This window comes from Limulus polyphemus, unplaced genomic scaffold (assembly GCF_000517525.1).
Source record: "Limulus polyphemus unplaced genomic scaffold, Limulus_polyphemus-2.1.2 Scaffold594, whole genome shotgun sequence".
NCBI lineage: Eukaryota > Metazoa > Arthropoda > Merostomata > Xiphosura > Limulidae > Limulus > Limulus polyphemus.
Window position 1 is genome coordinate 62,334 of NW_013666204.1, and position 19,120 is coordinate 81,453.

Below are 19,120 nucleotides of genomic sequence, written 5' to 3' on the forward strand. Positions count from 1 at the left end.
CTCCGATTGGAAGTATCGTCTTCTTTTTGCTGAGCATCTTTCGAGGCATTCTTCTCTTCCCATTTACTCGGATGGTTCGAAATTGGGTGACTCGGTAGGTTCTGCCATGGTGTGCTGAGGCTCGGTAGTTGCTCGCAGGATCCCCTCTACAGTTTCTGTGTTCACTGCTGAGTTGTATGCTATTTCTCTTGCCCTGGATCATGTAGAAGCTATGCACTACAGTAATTGTACTATTTACACTGATTCTTTTAGCTCTCTACTGGCCCTGGAATTGCTTAATGTTAGTTCTCACCCTGTTCTCGTCAACATTCAACACCAATTGGCCCACTTTTCTCTCTTTTATGTTTCCATCCAGTTTTTCTGGATCTTTGGCCACGTCGGTATTCACGGGAACAAGCTTGCTGACACCTCAGCTAAGTCCAACTGCTCTGGTGCCATCACGGCCATGCCTGTCCCATACATGGACTGCGGTCCTGTCTTTAAGGCATGGCTTTGTGCCAGTTGGCAGTCGACTTGTGGTGAGCAATGTCATAACAATCTTTTCCAGATCAAGCCTACTGTTGGTCTTTGGCCATCTTGCTTCCGTAAGGATCGGAAGAAGGAAGTAGTCCTGGCAAGGCTACGCATTGGTCACAGTTTTTTAATCCATCATTTTCTTTTATCAGGTATTGACACACCGATGTGTAGCCATTGTGACACTCAAGTCACAATAGCCCACATTTTACTGTTCTGCCGTCGTTACGATCGTGAGCGGTGGCATTATTTTAAACACATATTTTCTAAGAGTTTACCTCTGATGTTGGACAGTGTCATTGGTAATGGTGACACTGTCCGATTAGACTGTATTTTTAATTTTTTACGCACAAAAGGTCTTTTTAATTGTATATAAATCTTTTATTGACATATATTGGTTTTTAACTCACTGTATTTTTACATTTTACTTTAATTTACTTTCACTGTTTTTACTGGTTGTTTGGCGCAGATAGCCTCATTGCTTTGCACCATAAAACACCAAACAACAACAACAACCTTCAAACTTTTTGTTTGCTTGTAGGTATCCATGGTTTGTGAAAACTGTACTAATCAATTAATCAAATGTATTTGATTAACTCTTTCTCAGCAAGATCGTGCAAATACATGCTCCAGTCTTGGAAATGATACGAGTGGAACAATATATAGTGTAAATAAGACTTCTTAATATATCCTCACAAAAACTGGTAAGATTTTGTAAAAGATTACAAGTATCTTGTACACAAAGAATGACATTATTTTAATTAAATATTTCTACTAACAATATGTTATTTATCTGTTGTAGTTATTTGCACTTAAACTCTTAATAGTTTGAGTGCAAGGTAATTTTCATTTTAAGTGTAAAAATACTTTTCTTCATCTTGCAGTTTTTTAGTTTTATTTGCACAACCTTCTAAATGAATATCAAAAGTTTTTTAAGGTAAATGTTTATATTTTATTTTTCATTTTCTATGCCATATCGCTAACTGTACATATTATCATCAACATACAGCGCAATTAAATGTTCAAAATTAAGAAATAGAACAAATTTTAATTTTTCATAGAATATCTTAAAAGATCTTTTAGTTATTTTCATAATTTGAGGTCTTTTCCTTTACACATATAGTTAATTTTTAATGTTTTATTTTCCTTTCCTGTCCTTTACCTTTTATGATTCATCTTGACACAAGTCAACAGTGCTCTTGTGGCATAATTACAGTATCTTCAGCAGAGATGCACAAGCCTTTAGCAAAATTATCTTACCCTCAATGCAAATTCTTAAGCCTTTAGAACTGACACAAAGTATGATGTATATTTAAAAAAGTGTTTAAACATTTAAATTATGCATTTTAAAACATAAATAATACATAATTAAATAAGATATAAAAGCAAGACCTAAATAAAATTTAAAACATACTTAGCTAAGAAAAACTAAGTGCTATCAGAGATCAAGCAGTCAACAATGCTACAGGCAGTTGTGTCTACCAGATGATAAAAAATATGCATCCATTTCGAAATAGCTGTTGGTGGATTATAGTGTAAAATGAGCTCTTTCTAGTGACTAGATACATGTATATCTAGCAACAACATGTGTGTTATAAAACTCGAGCAAACATATAGAAGGTGGATGTGGCACATGTCCGGGATTGACAAAATTTATTACTTGTTTCTACACCATTTAGCCAGAGCAATAGAGTTGATATTGATTATATCTGATAAATATACTTTATGTTCAATAAATTATAAGTTCCTATAGCTATGTGAGTTGTTTGAATGCAATAGACTTAAAAATACCATTCAGTAATTTCTTGATTAGTACTTCTCATACGAGAAGCAGTAAGACAAGAAGTAAACATTTTTAGAATCAGTGAACAATATATTTCATGTTCTTTGGGCTGAATTGCAACAAAAAAAACAAAAAATCATACATGCATTGTCTAAAAAGCTGCAAATAAATTAATCACCTGCATAATTTATCATAGGACATGTAATAAAGAATAAATCCTTACTGATATGTGGCTTATGGCAGCCTCATATTTAGAATTATTAGATTAAAGCTGTTTAAATAAGGAAAATTTTTTTTATCTTGACAGAATTGCAAGATTCCATTAATTTTGTGTAAACAAATGGTAGTTAACTATTTTAATTCAACTTCCAAAAGAGGGATGCTAATTTTTGACTTGTGTGTTTTGGAAAACATGGACAGTAAACCTAGTGCTGTCACTGTGGTTATTGTACAGATTTCTCTGAGCCTACAGCATTTTGGAATATGCTTTATGTTATATCAGGTGATGTGGGAATATCATTTACATGTATAAAATATATATGCTAACATATTTTAACAACCAAAGTGTTAGTACATGAACTTTTATATCAGAAGAAACAGTAAATCATTACTACTGTTGATATTTTTTTGCAGTTTTAAAAGCAGAAATTTTGGATTTTGTTTGAAACCTAAAATCTTTTTTTCATTAATCACACAAAATTTTTTTTAAATGATGCAGTGACACAGTTGTATGCACTAATGTTTATTTCTCTTTCAACAAAACTATTTTTATATGGTAGTTTAGAAGTTTGTGATATATTAATAATACAATTAAAATACTCTTTGAAATACATCATATTCAAATATTTAAATTTAAGATGTTCTAAAAATCATTTTATTTGAAAGATGATTGTGTTCAACTGGTATTGAATCTTTCAAGATCATGTGTGACATATATGGCTATGGTTTCAAAATGTTGTGGAAAAAGTGTAAGGTTTAGAACACAATATCACAGAGGTGAATTTGAGTATTTTCAGAACTTGATGAAATAAGTACTGCCCTCCTTTTTTATTCAATTCATCACATACATATTGTTAATTACATTATTTTAAAATGATTTTGAATATGCAGATTGGTAAGTTTTGTGACAATCATAGCTGATATGAAGTTTTAGGAATGTTGTAACTACATTTTCAGTTTGTTTAGTATTTCGTAAGTAGTGTCATGCCATCAAAATTTGACTGGTTTGGGGAAAAGTATGTATCAGAGCTTTTTAATGGAAAATATACATAAACTCAGATCATAAAGATGTTTCCAGATCAAAGATTTAGAGTTTCCATAATGGGGATATTCCTTATACTTAAGGCATTGGAAAACAAAGGAACATCAGGACCATTTGGAAAGATACCTGCAAATAAATCATACTCAAACTGTGATAAGCAACTTCCAGTGTCTTATAACAGGTGAGAATACATGAACACAAAGATCTGTGGCTAAAGCTGTTCGTGTGTCCCAGGCAATGCATGATAATCAAGACTATTCTTCATCTGGAAAACTGACACAACTAATGTGTAAACAGATTGCTTCCACAACATATCCAGGAAAATAAGATCAGTTATAGAAAATTATATGAATCGTACGTAGCTAGTGAAAAATGACAGTATGTGGGGATACTTGACCAAACATACGTATAATTTGATAACTGTAAAATATCTGTCAATGACAGTATGTGGGGATACTTGACCAAACATACGTATAATTTGATAACTGTAAAATATCTGTCATTTTCTGCTACTTAATGGATGAAAAACATTTCCAAAGGCAGACCACTCAAGGTGAACTCTGCTTACTTTACTTTCAAACCACTGTTCTTGGACTCTTGTACCACACAGAAATACCAGCTTTAAATGGAAATAAGGCCAAAGGTATGGGTTCACCAAGATAAGACCTTCAATCATACCTTCTGTTCAACCATTGCATACCTCAAGTAGCTGGAGGATGACATGGTATTCATGCTATTCTATACAAAGGCATACCAAACAAATCATTGGATGTGGCACCTAGAGACTTTTATGTGATTGGAATGTTGAAACAGGTATTGGGAAAGCATCGTCCTTATACATTAGATGGCATATGGAAAGCATGCATATAGAATTGGTTTGCTTTGGACATGACAGCCTTAAGTCAGAACCTTTTGTAGTGGAAACAATGCTACACTCATTTCAAAATTATGCTACTGTTATTTTTTGCTTTTATGTTGGAAAAATCACATTTACAAATATAATTTATCAGACTCGGCTAGAAAAGTGACATCACTTTTTTTGTGGAGAGGCAAGGGAAAAATGATAAACTTTTTTTTTAAAACTGAAATTGGCATAAAAGGTATAAATGAAAATTTCGAGACCTATTATAAAATATTTCAATTTTATTACATATAAAATTGTTAGCATTACCAGATAATGATATGCTTAAAAATGGTGTTTAAAGCATACAGAAATGAGAAATGAAAAAAAAAAGGATTTAGTAATGTTGGAAAAAATAGTAACTTTAGGAGGTTAATACATTAATTAACATGTTTACTTATTATCTGATCAGTATCGGACATTTTTACAGTATTTTCATGTTAAATTTTTGGTTAAAAGTGTTTGGATGAGTGACAAAGTGCACCAAAGTTTGTACAAGTTACTTACCATAATCTAGATGAAAATTATATTTAGAGTATTTTGTTTTTTTTTCTTTTTAATAGGTTTTGGCTTCCATACGGACAGGCCACAGAGCTAATATTTTTAGTGCAAAGTTTTTGCCGAACACAAGTGATCACAGAGTAAGTCTATTTATGTTACCTTAGATTAAATTTTAAAAAATTTAAATTTCAAATGCTTCAGGAACCAGCAAAAACAAGAAATGAAGTTGTCATGGCACTATATCCTTGTATTAGTTAATTGTAAAAAGTGGTTTCATGTATAGTCAGAAAATGGGAGGTTGAGCATAGTGGTGTGTTGGGTATGTTGGATTGAGGATTGAAGGGTCCAGTCCTTCAGGGTTTGAGATGTGATGCTACTGAATATTGTTGCATATCTGCTTGTTTGTTAATTTCTGGTAGAAATTCTTTCCAAGGAATTTCAGCGATACAAGTCCTTTCTTGGTTAAACCAGTTTATTCTTCCTCGATACAAACTTTTAGCACACAGTAATTTCACAATCAGTACGTTTCTCGTCACTTTAAACCTGACAACTTTTATAATACATGCTATAAATCACAGTGATTCACAATCTCGATAACTTCATTTTCTAAGAGTGCAAAACACACATACTAGCTCAAAACAGAATCGTAAATTACCCGGAACTCTCTTCATTCATTCCTGTACGCTTTCTCTGCCAGGCTTATATACTAATAAAAGGGCGTCCCGAATACAGTCAGGCCTCCTCGATCATTCATGATCATTCGAGAAATTCATCACATGTCACCAACATCACATGACGTCCGCTGTCATAACAATATGTTCTTTACATTTAGCTGTGGGCACCATTATAAAACTGATTGTAAATTCTGTTTTTCATTTCAAATGGCCAAACAAAACCCTTGTATCATAAGTTTTTTTAATCTTTCAGAAATTATATTTTTTTTATCAAATAGGAAACTAGTTTCTCAATAGCATTTTCTGTTGTCTAAATTATCAGTACTGTATCCTACTTAATAATGTGCCAATTTTACTTTTGGCATATCTTTCAGAACATGACAGTACCTACCCTGAGCCTGTTTTTAATCCATTCAATATGTTGGATGCACATTCTTTAATGCCTAAAACATTCAGTTAATTGTTACATGATGATGATGCAACAACATTACTACACAAAGTTAATGTTGATAGTCATGGAGACATTATTGTAGGTCAGTATTGAACTGAGTAGTTGTATGTCCATACTAATAAACATAGATTACATATACTTGTATATATGAAAAAATAAGTTAATTTCATAAGCCTGATATTAGTTGTTGATTTGAGTTTACCAATCAACATCCATTCCAAAATTTTTCTCTTAACATTATTTCTGGTTTCTTGCAACACATTCACCGTAGTTTAAAGGTAAGTCTGGTATCTTTTGATCCTTGTGTGCAGCTAGATAATGTATTCCAAACAATTCATTGGGGTTTCTTGAATCCTTAGGATGTTATATAATGAAGTTATGAATTGGTTTTATGATTTCATCAACATATCTGGAATCACACAGTGTGCAAGATAGTGTATACAACATGGTTTTATTTAACAGCTATTTAATGGGCCAGCTCTATAAACAGTACATTTTTTGCTAGCTTTACAAATAATAATGTTGAAAGCCAACTGTACAATAATTTTTTTTTAAAGGAGGACCAGATGTTTTGGAGATTTAACACTAAGGCTACTGTCTTTGATTAACTTTCGTATTTTATGATGAACTTAGTCATTTGTAAAAGGTAAAAAAAAAGAAAGCCATCACTACATGGAAGCTGCCACAGCCTTCTGACATTTCATACTGGAGGGTTCAATGTATGATTTTCCCCCTCATATTTACAATAAAAAATACAAAAAATACATATTTTTTTAATATTTTAATTTTTTAATGACCTCTTTTTGGTGGAGTGACATTGTTTTTTAGTGGTTACAATCACATCAATTTGATGTATCCATTAATTGTGGGAAAGGCAAAAGCAAACTTGAAACACCAGCAGTCAAGTTTGTTTATTAGTTTTGAGTTCTGATGTCAACTATAAGTAACAGACTGACAGTTGATGTTTATAGGAGTTTTGCTTCAGTGAAGTGACATATAGATTTATGACTTATTCTGTCTGACATTGCAGACCCCTTATTTTGTATCCATGGTAGCACATTTGCACCATTAGAGTTTTGTAGTGACTGTTTTCTCTCTATTTAGGTTTTATTTATCTTTTTTTTTGTATTGATTTTTCACTGAAGCTATTTTGTCATATTATAATAGAAATAGTTGGGTTTTGCCTAGTTTTTAATGTGCAGGGCTCTGGATCAGAAGACTCGCTGTTCATACAGTGATGCTGCTTAACAAGCTTCAAACATTCAGCTGAGAATATATTCATCTTGTGGCAGTGAGTACTGATGACTGTTTCTTTCTGAAAGGAGGTCTCTGACCTGGATGTTCAGTCCATGAATCATAAAAGTGCTGTTCAGGTTGAAAATAACAGCTCTGGTGCTAGAACAGAAATTTCAAGAAGCAATGCAAGTAGATCTAAGCATTTGGGAATACTATAGACTAAAGCAAGATGGGAAGAGTTAGAAAGAAATCATACTTTTCTCTGTGTTGGTTAGACATACAACTCACGAGTGAAAATTTTCTTCTTTTCCTCATTTACTGTTGATAGTGTATCAAGGTAAAGAAGTTGATTAAATTTAACTTCTTGAATCTGATTTTCTTAAAATTCCAACATACTCGTACAGAGAGAAATGTAGTATATTTTGGGTTTGTCTTGGTAAAGACCACATTCACAAACCAATAATAACCAATGGACATCATGTTAGATGATGTCAAATGTACACTTTATTTCATTAAATATTTGATAACTTCATTCTGTCACAAATATTAATAATCGTTACATTCGTTACTGAAGTAAAAAAATACTTTTAAGTAAAATTACTAACTGTTGTGAATCAAGGAATTATGTTTCAAACTTGAGTGTGCTCAAATTTCCAATAAAACAAAAACAAAATGAATCTGTTTCATTAACAGTACAGTGTTACCCCTGTTATGATGTGTTCAAGAAAAAAAAAAGTTGGCTGCTGGTGATGCCAGAGTTTGCCTTTTTTTCTAGTCAGCAGTGTGTAAAAAAACACAGCAGTTGGTGGTGGGTGCTGCCATCCAGGTGCCTTCCCCCTAGTCAGCAGCCAAACTTTAGTGACAGTGGCAGCAGATAGCCTTAGTAGCTTTGCTATGATAAAGACAGGGTGAGCATGTTCGGTGGCAATATTTCAATTACTTGTATAGTTGGAATAATCAAAAATAGTAATATTCTGAAACCCTAATTTTGATTAGGATATTATTTTCATGATAATTAATTTAATCTTAGTTTCAGTTAACTGAGTGCTAGAATGATAAAAAACGGTAATAATTGGGAACACTAATTTTGGTTAGTTGGTGAGTTTACACGACACTAATTTGTGTAATCACTGCTCATAGGTAATCTATTTATTCGTTAAATTGTTCAGCTCTATTGTTTACTGTATATGGATTACGTATAGTACTTTTTTTTTAATTTGGCAAATGGACTATTCTTTACATTTGGCACCCTTCAGAAGAATGGTCAAGTTTTATGAATTTAAGTTTTGATAAAGTAAAACTTTTACTGCTTTGACTAATTTTAGTGTGCTGGTAAAACTTCATATTTTTGGATTAATTTGTTAAATGCTTTTATGTTGTTGTAATTCAAAGTTATTTGTTATTATTAGGAGGTAGATACAGAAGATTGAGAATTATATCAGTAAGTGACTCAGGATAAGCTGGAGATAATTTAGACTTGCTTTTTCTGACTCCTTCATTTATTAGGTTGGCCTCAACAGAGGATCCTCTTGATCAGCCACCTCCAGCCTCTTTTCTTCAGTTGGTTACTTGGGTTTGTGAGGTTTGGGTGTCTCTCCTATTGCATTTGACTCTACTCCTTCCTTATTAGTGGAAAGAACAGCTATTGACTACTTGGTTTTCCTCCTTCTGATATTGCTGTTCATACTGGGATATTTGCTGCCTAGTTACAGGACAGGATAGCTATGCCTTGTCACACACGTTTATCTGAACAGCACGCTTTGGCTTTTCACAGCCAGGAGGAGGTATATTTAAACTCTCAATGGATGTAACCCCTTTTGGACCTGTGGGGTTCTAGATTGTAACCTGTGATCACTTTGAACAGATCACAGTTTTCTTGGATTCATCTTACTTTCACTACTGTTTTGAGGTATTTATCTTCGATCCAACTTTTGTTGGAAGACTATCAATGTTCCCCTAAGCAATTTGAAGACAAGTTGGGGACTTTGCTGATGTCTGTTTCAGTCAGATTGCATTCTTCAGTTCTTTCTCTGGTTTCTTGGCTAGTTTGTTGTTGGGATTCACTGAGTAGAGACGTCTTCTTAGAAAATGTTTGTTTACTATCTTCTGCCCTCAAGGAGTTATGGGAAGCTCCTTTTCTCTGTCCCATGGTTTGCCGGAGTTCTAGAGATGTTGGAATTATGAATTGATTCAGCTCGTTTACATTATTCTTTATTATCGTTAGCTTCTTGTCTTTCTTGTGCTAATTCATGAGTGTTGGCTCGTAGTGTTTCCCAACTTCCTCCTTCGGTGTCCAGGTGTATTGGTTCATCTGTATTCTCGAGGATCTTTGACTCGGATGGACTGTTGACAATGGCATCGGTGACTATCCCGTGGGTGAGGGAGTAGTGGGAGCATGATTACATCACTTTCTGGACATCTGGAGCTGTTTCACCAGGGATCCATGGGTACTACATTTCTGCATTCAGGGTTGGTCATTCATTTTGCATTACCTCCACTATTCTTCTGGGATTTTATTCCCGTTTATTTATTGTGCCCAAGAAGACAGGAGTTTGGTGTCCAATCATTGATTTGTCTTTGCCCCAGGTCTCTGGATGACCAAGTTCAATGTTATCGATGCTTATCTCTATATTCTCAGAACGGAATCTTCCCGGATATTTCTCAGATTTGTGCACAGGGGTCAGGTCCTTTGAATCTTGCATCAGCACCTTATGTCTTCTGCAGAGTTGTATGTACTTTTTATCATCATCTGCATTCTTTGGGTCTGTGCACACATCATTATATGGATGACTGGCTTCTTCTGGCACCTTCCCATCAATTAGCAGAACAATACTCAGATTCTCCTTTCAGAAGCCACAAAAGCAGTCTTTCTTATCAGACTGGAGAAATCTATTCCGTTACTGACACAATATTTCATTCATCTGGTTGTGTTTTTCAATACTCACTTAAGTCGAGCTCAACCAACCCCTATCAGGTTACAAGCCATGGAAAGAGCCATCAGGCTTTTACTTCAGTATCCTTCTCCTACTGCATGGATGGTTCTCTCTCTCTTTTGGGGATATGGGCATTACTAATCTCTCATTCCTTTGGGATGAGCACATATGAGGTCTTTTCAGCAGTCACTGCCCTACCAATGGATCATGCATCCTGAACCTTTGGATCATCCTGTCTCATTACTTAGGAGCAGCATAGTCGATTGCAAATGGTGGTTGGATCGGAACAACACTACTATTGGAGTACCCATTCCACCACCTCGTCCTGACATCCATCTGTACACAGATGCATCTCTTCAGGGATGGGGAGCTTATCCTCAAGGTAAGGAGTTCCAGGGTATTTGGACAGAGGATGAGTCTACCCTTCATATCAATGTTCTTGAATGCCTTGCAGTACACTGGACTATGGTTCAAGGTCTGTCTCTCTTGAGGGGAAAAGGGAAAGTATGTGCTGTAGACATGACAGCCTTTTGCAGTAGAATAATGCTGGAGAATTATTGCCATGATGTATGGTTTTCCAGGAGCATTACTGGACATGGACTATAAGGACATTGTTGAACTTTGTTTAATTAAAGTTGATATCCATCACAAAAACAGTCTGCATTAACTGCTTTAAGTGATGGCTTTTAAGTCAGTGTCTAGAATGGCAGGAGGCTGATTAAAGTCCTGGCAGCTTCTGTCTTCTATTGCCAAGTGTCCTTATTGTCCATTGTAAAAACAGGTGCTTATATGCTGTCAAAGCAATGGTAAGGATAACTCTCAGACTGCACAATCAGTCCAATATGGACAGTTCATTATATATTCCTATCAGCTAAAGTGAACCAACCTGGCTAAATTATTAAACTTGGGCTTTACAAAGAACAAGATCCTTGTGAAGCAGCCCAAAAGGTAAAAATATCACAACAATTGCTGTCAGCATTCTTGCTCAAAGTGACTATCTTGAACCTGTAGCTGTTGCTAAGTCTTGCTGAGTGGTTCTTCTTGGATTTGCTCATAGAACCTTGGATATACTTATTTATATGGATGTCCTCATGTTATGATATATGTTTTCATGTGTATGCAGTACAAATCATCTGCTGAGGTGATCAAATTTTTATTGGGTCTGCAGTGTGTGGCACTACATTCAACTCTGAATAGATTCATTTTTTGCTGGAATGATTCTCTTCCACTGCTCTGCTGCAATGGTATCCCAACTTCATAATGGGTTAGCATCCAAATGTTCAACAACTTTGATTACTGTGTCATTCAAACTCAGTAAAAGCTTTTGAACATGTTTTGGAGACCAGGTGCTCTTGGAAGGGGTTAATTTAGATCCTTCTTGTCTGCATTTATGAATAATGGCACTGTTTACTTTACCTCTCATATCTTTCTGAATTAAATCTTTTTACTATGAATTAGATTATAAAAAAGTAAATAAAGTAATATAAACTATTTAAAAAATATTGAAATCCATAATGATAGTTTTTTTGGTAGCAGTTTTGGAATTTTCAATTGTTCATTAGATTTTAATATATTCTGTAAAAACAAGAACAATCACTGTATATAAAAATAATGTTTATACATTTATGTGTATATATAATAGTATTATTATGTATATAATAGTACTGTCTGTCCATATAACTATTTTGCAGGGTGTTGATGGATCTTCACCAAAATTTGTATCGAGTTTCATTAGATCGATGCGGATGTATATTCAAATTTTCAGTTTTGCATTTTGTGGTTTTTATGGACATTTTTGCATTTTTTTACCACTACTTTGCCCCCTGTAGATGGATCTTCACCATATTTGGTATTGGGGTTCATTGGGTCCATGGGGAGACATACAAATTTCCAGTTTTGTATTTTGCAGTTTTTATGGGTGTTTTTGGTTTTTTTAAGTTTGCATGTATCTCCACATGGACCCAACAAACCTTCATGCTAAGTTTGGTAAGATCCATCAACAGGGGGTGAAGTAGTGGTGCAGTTTCACATTTTATGTTTTCCATGAGCCCATCTTAAGGGTTGGTTTATATATTTGTACAGTTTGGAATGAGTTAGAGATTTTTCTTTCTCTGTGAATGTTATTTGGAATAGTCAGTGACATATGCAGTGGTGGATTTTGGTGTATCTCACTTTTAACGTCTTGTTTTAATTTTGGCAGTAAATCAGATTTTTGTTATTCTTTGTCTTCTGTGGTGTGTGATAAAACACTTCTTAACCCTATTTCCCAGTCAAAGTCACAACAGAATTACAGGATGGGCAGTAAATGATATATGACGACACATTTTTCATTGTGAATAAAGGTTTTGTTTACTTGTTCACTTTTGTGTGTTTCTTTCCATTGCTATCCATGTTCAGTTTATCCTTTGCAATACATTTCTAGAATCTGCATTTTGCAGACACTTTTGAACTTATCTGTTTGTTATCAGGCATAGGTGAAAACAAGTTTTTAACTAACCCAATAAATTAGAAGCAGCACATCCAAGCAGACTTGGTGTGGTGTTTGATACCACTTAGTGACTAAAATATATTTATCATCACTTTGTGATAGATCAGCTTTTACTTCATCCTAAATCCAGTAGATCCTTTTAAGTATAATATAAAGCATACTTAAGTATTAAAATCTGCATAAACACCCCTTTGCAAGTGAGAATCCTTACTGACAAATTAAGTCTGGCTAGCTTATGGACATCATCAGTATTCTGTACACATTTTAGGAAACAACATTCCCTCTATTATATAAAAAAAAAAATAGAAACTGCCTGAGCTACCAGATAGAACTAGTAACAGCTCATGGACATCATCAGGATTCTAAATACATTTTAGGAAACAACATTCCCTCTATTATATATATAAAAAAAAAAATAGAGACTGCCTGAGCTACCAGATAGAACCAGTAACAGCTCATGGACATCATCAGGATTCTAAACACATTTTAGGAAACTGTTTATGAACAATATTTTTTGTGGGTCTGTCACATTTTTTGGTTACAAGGTATCTAGCAATATTTGAATTACACACAAAAAAAGTAAAAAGAAAAATATAATTGTAAATATTGCACTTAATGTCATTAATTGCTGCTGTGGTTTCTTGCTATTATACTTTGAAAATGAGTGATTTTTTTACCCCGTTAACATCTTAGAAATGACTTAAGTGATAAACAATTTTTTGTGAAATTATTTTACATTGTGTAGTTTTGCTCTTACTTTGCACATTCGAATGTATAATTTTTTAATGAAAATAAATTGTTTTTTTCTAGATTTGTTTTTGAGTTTAAAATACAGATTACATCGTGCCTACTAATGTAGTGTCATCATATGTCAAAAATGTTTATTATACATGCAAAAGAAAGATTAGGATTTGGGTTGCATATTCTGATCAGAAGTTTTAGTTGAGTGAGTTAGTATTAAAAGTGTTTGTTTTGTGCTTTTCCCTAAATAGAATGTATATTTGAAGTAAACTAGCTTAACTTGGTATTTTCAGTTGTTTTAGGATGATGTTAATATCTGATTATTATTAGTATAGTATTATTTTTGTGTCATTTTTTGAGAAGAAATTGTGTTGGTTGAGTTTGTTAGGTTGCAACCAATAAGATAATCATTCCGTCTTTGCTTTTCAGGTAGTATCCTGTTCAGGAGATGGAGTAATAATTTTTTCTGAAGTTGAGAATCCTTCCACAAGTGTCAATAATGCCTTTAATTGCCATTTTGGAACTGTCTATGAGATCCAGACTGTTCCAAATGATCCCAACACATTTCTCTCATGTGGTGAAGATGGAACTGTACGTTGGTTTGACTTGCGTTTGAAGACTAGTTGTTCTGCAGAAGAATGTAAAGAGGTAATCTTAATATGTTTCACAAAATAACTTCTGAAAGGTTCTCCTAGCTGACATTACATGAAGTATGGATCTGACCTTTAATTAATCTGAACTTCTCTTATGCTGTTTTTCTCAGATGTTTCTTTAATCAGACTATCTACTTTATTCTCTTAGATATGCATTCTTTATTATGTTCCAAATATTTTTAAAATTATTTTTACATTTAAACACATAAATAGATGAATTTATCAAGATAAGATTATGGCAGTGATTATAAAGGATACAACCAGAAATATTTGATTGGGATATAACAGTGAAATGGTAAATTGATTTTTGATAAAATTATGCTTCACATTTGTATAATTTATAGAAAAATCTTATATGTTTATGCTATGAACAAATTAGTTCTTTGGAAAAAAAAACTTGAAACTTAAATTAAGAAAATCATGCTAAATAAATGCATCTAAAAATATTTATTTAATTCTAGTCTCAAGATATATACTTATGTTTAAAGTTCAGTTTTTAGGTTTTTGAAAGACAAATTTGGGTAAAAAATTATCGTCTTTATATTTGGGGTTTATCAGTATTTCCAACAATGTATGAATGCTGCATTAAAACATGAGCATTAAGCCAACATTTATTATTGAAAACTAACTTTCATTCTTTCTGTAAATTATAATAGGTTATATATTTCTTGAAAACGTAAATTCAAATCAGGTAAACTTGCCCCTGAAACACTGTAAATCTTTTTTTGTTGAGTCGTTCTTACTTTATCAACAACTTCATAACTTTTGGTTTTGAACTTTCTTGATGCAAGCATTACATGCACTGCATCATCTTACCCAAAGTTTTCTAAACTCCCACCATCCAGCCCCAGCCAGATTTTCTTGTTGCTAATCATGTTGTAAACTTCATATCTTCATTTGATCAGTTCATAGATTTATAAATCATTGCCAACTCTCTTAACACTTTTGTTAATACAGAAATTTCTACACTTCTTTCAAATTCTTGAGAGGCTTTGTTCACACAGTTAATAACAAATTGTCTATTGATGTCCCAGTGGGTTTTCCAATCATGTGGATGCTCCTTCTTTGACTTAGGAGCAGGATGTTTCTGCTTGTCCTAATCTTGAAGAATCTTCTTTTATATCTTAAACCAGTTTCTTTTATGTGTCATGTTAGATGTTTCTGTTTTTGAATATTTGAATCTTTCATCTTCTGATATTTGAGTTATTTCTGATGCTTTCAGAAATCAGAAGAATGTTAATTTTTATTTTCTTCCCATTTGTCATGTAGGTGGATTTTTAGAGGGCCATCTTCTACAACACATCTAGCTCCACAAGTTTTTGACCCTCAGTTTAGGAAGAATTTTCCATGTGGTCATTGGCCTTGTTTACTTGTCTGTTTACTTTCCTGCATGATGTGATTTGTCTCATTATGAGTCTTTCTTCTTCAGCACAGTTATCACCTATTCTTATTCACCTGATTATTCAATCAGGATAAATTTTCTACTTTATAGTTTTTTGCTGTTTGTGGCTTGCACTGATTTAGTATCTGTTACCACATGGCTTCCATATTCATTTGACTTTCTAGCCCACCATGCTGTTTGCAAGGTACTATTTTCCCCCAGTATTTCAGTAAAAATTGAATTTCACTCAAATTAGTTTTATGTTCGGGAGAAGTGCACCAACAGGACTTATTCTGGCTCGAGCATCTTGTATTTTTTCTAGTCATCATCCTGTTTTGAGAGGCCCAGCAGGCAATAGTTGTCCTCCATCTCTCTCTTTTTTTCTATCTTTGTTACCCCTCATTCCTTTCACCCCTTTCAAGTTGACAAGCATAGAAACAAGTGGGATGGGTCTTCACAAATCACTCACTGATTTACAGACTAGAGGTGAGCAGTTAGTAGAATTTTGCTAATTGATTAGTAATTACATTCATTTACAATTATTTTTGCATGAGATCAGTCTCACTATTTTAAATTTCTTTCGTGCTTTTTTAAAGACTTTTTTTAACTACTATTTGTTTATTCTCAGGTACAAGGATTATTGAGTAAGTTTGTTTTTAATCTTAAACTGTTGTACATTAAAATGTTTCATATACATAACATAGTACAAAACCTGTAATAATTCAAACTTTTACAGTAGGCAAGTTCTGAATTTCATGAAAACAATGTTTTGACCCATAGTATTAGTTCATCGTTGAGTGATGACTTAATACTTTGGGTTTTAATGCTGTAATCATTGATATCAGAACTTGCTATACTGTAAAAGATACTGTTATTGTGTTTTTGAATTAATTATTCAATTCATTTGGTTTCTCACTAAACATTAAAAGTTGTAACGGGTTGAAAATACGACTAATACTGTTCCATGGGTCTCTCCCTACAGCCCCCCAGTAGCACAGTGGTATGTCTGCATACTTAAAAAGCTAGAATCCGGGTTTCAATACTTGTGGTGGGCAGAGCACAGATTGCCCATTGTGTAGCTCTTTGCTTAATTACTAACAAACAAACAACTCTCCCTACAAATGTTCACAAGACTACTAAAACTACTGAATTTTTGTTGATGAAAATAAACGTTGATTATAAGTCAGAAAATACTAAACAAAACTGTTAATAATGAGATTACTATTTGGTACATATTAGCATACGTTACATACTTTAAATAGTGGGCATCTAATTTATGATTTTATATGTATGTAAATATATTGTGGTGAACAGAACATACACAACGACATCTTGGTGATATTTTTGGTGTATATTCACTGTACAAAGGGACAATAAATGTAATAGCTGTGCCACTTGACTTATAAGAGTTAAAGGAGAATAGAATTATCATGGGTATAAAATTAGTCATTATTTTGTACACAACAATATACTAGTGCAAAGTGAGCTAAAAGTTTATTATTTCGAATCAGCAAAATCCTGTTTTATCATTTATTTTGTGAGTCATAACTTTTTAATCTTACAAATATGGGCTGGATGGGATCCACCCAGGTCGTAACCACGAAAGTATCCACGAGGGTAATTATACTATAATATTTGATAATCTATGCTTATCATTACAAAATTTTGCAGATTATTAGTAAACATTACAAGATTTTCATACACAAAATATCAGATTTTAAAATTAAGTGTTCAGATTTTTTTATTAAAGATTTGCTCGTGATTTTTTTCTATCAGAATGTTGACTAATTAATGTGTAATGTAATTTTGATTTTAAGTCTAAAAAATACTTCTCTCCATTTTTCATATTTCATTTGCATAACCTCTAGAACCTCCTAAATGAATATCAAAAGTTTTTAAGGTAAATGTTTGTATTTTACTTTTCGTTTTCTCTACCATATCACTAACTCTATTTAATGTCATCAATGTACAATGCAATGAAATATTAAAATTAGGAAATAGAAAAAAAAATACATACCTTTTAATTTTTTTGTAGGATATCTATAAAGATCTTCTTTTGGTTATGTTCATAATTTCAAGTCTTTTCCTTTTTCCATATAGTTATTTCTTAATGTTTTATTTTTCCTTTCTTGTCCTTTACCATTTATTATTCATCTTGACAAAGGTCAACAGTGCCCTCGAGGCATTTTACAGTATCACTGGCAGAGACGTGCAACCCTTTGGCAAAATTTTAGTGCACCGCATAATATCGTAAGTTGTGAGAACTGACACAAAGTATGATGTATATTTAAAAATGTTTAAACCTTTCGATTATGCATTTTAAAATATAAATGACACATGATTAACTAAAATATAAAAGTAAGATCTAAATACAATTTAACAGTATCTCTAACTATAACATATTTAGGTAAGGAACAACCATAAGTGCTATAGTTGATCAAGCAGCCAACAATACTACAGGCAGTCGCATGTATCCCATGATGAAAACTGCGTGCCAATTTAAAAATAACTGTTGTTGAATTATAGTGTAAAATGAGTTTTTTATAATAACAATATACATGTGTATGTAACCTATACATGTAGGCTATAAAGCTCAAACAAATCTGTTGAAGGTGGGTGTGGCACCAGTTAGGGGGGGTTGACAAAATGTGTCACTTGTTTCAACTACATGCATCCAGAGAACTTTAAAATGTACATGTAAATAGGTTAAGTAAATGTTTTATTGTTTAGATGTACATCTACACAACTGGCATTACATTATTGAAGATAAAAGTTTATAACCAATTGAAAGTGCTAATTTTGAACTACATACTACTGTCAGTCTTCCTAAACTATTGACACAACTATTGGAGAGTACAGCGTATGTGAAGAAGTATTCAAGTTATGGAGACCAAAAGTTAAGATTTGTGAATAATCTTGTGCATTACATGGTATTATAACTGAAGTTTAAGAATTTTTTTCAAGGTTTCTTTTGAAATAAAGGAATTAAAACATAGATGATATAAACCTTTGAATTATATGGTAAATTATAATGCTAGATTCATTGACATACATTGATTGTAAAGTTGCTTAATTATATTTTGAGTGTAACTCAATAAAACCTTGTGATGTGCATAGAAAAGGGAACCTGTAACCATAAGGTTAAGGAATTCCTCAGCTGTCTCTTATGGCACGTCAAGCCTGGAGTTTTGTATGTAAAAATTTCTGTCTACTATATATCTATTGCCCAAGATATCCTTACTACTCTGGGAATGATGGTTTCTCTTGATAAAGTTACTTACTTATGTCATGTTCATATACAGTGTATTCAATGGGATTTTAGTTCACAGTGGAGTTTGACCACACATCCATTAACTTTCAAAATATTTCTTTCTTAAACCACTCTTGAGTCCCTTCTGTTTTGGCTAAATCCTTTCAATCTTCATGTTTTTTACAGATTCTTCTTTCATGGGTTGGGGCAGTATGTTAGGAGACCAGTGTCTTTTGGTACCTGGACTTCACAGGAAACAGCATCTTACATCAAGTTATTGGAAATATTGGTGGCTTATTATGCCATCTAGAATTTCTACCCCTTCTACATTATCATAATGTTTTTTTTTCACAC

At 33.1% G+C, this 19,120-nt stretch overlaps 1 protein-coding gene across 2 annotated transcripts in view; it reads left to right on the plus strand.

Annotated features, from left to right (window-relative positions):
* Positions 1 to 19,120, plus strand: part of LOC106459335 (DDB1- and CUL4-associated factor 6-like) — a 167,013-nt gene that overhangs the window by 60,575 nt on the left and 87,318 nt on the right. For both annotated transcript variants that reach the window (XM_013918956.2, XM_022385807.1), the window contains exons 4-5: positions 5,022 to 5,099; positions 13,912 to 14,130. In XM_013918956.2, coding sequence (XP_013774410.1) covers positions 5,022 to 5,099; positions 13,912 to 14,130 — 297 coding nt within the window. The remainder of the gene's footprint in view (positions 1 to 5,021; positions 5,100 to 13,911; positions 14,131 to 19,120) is intronic.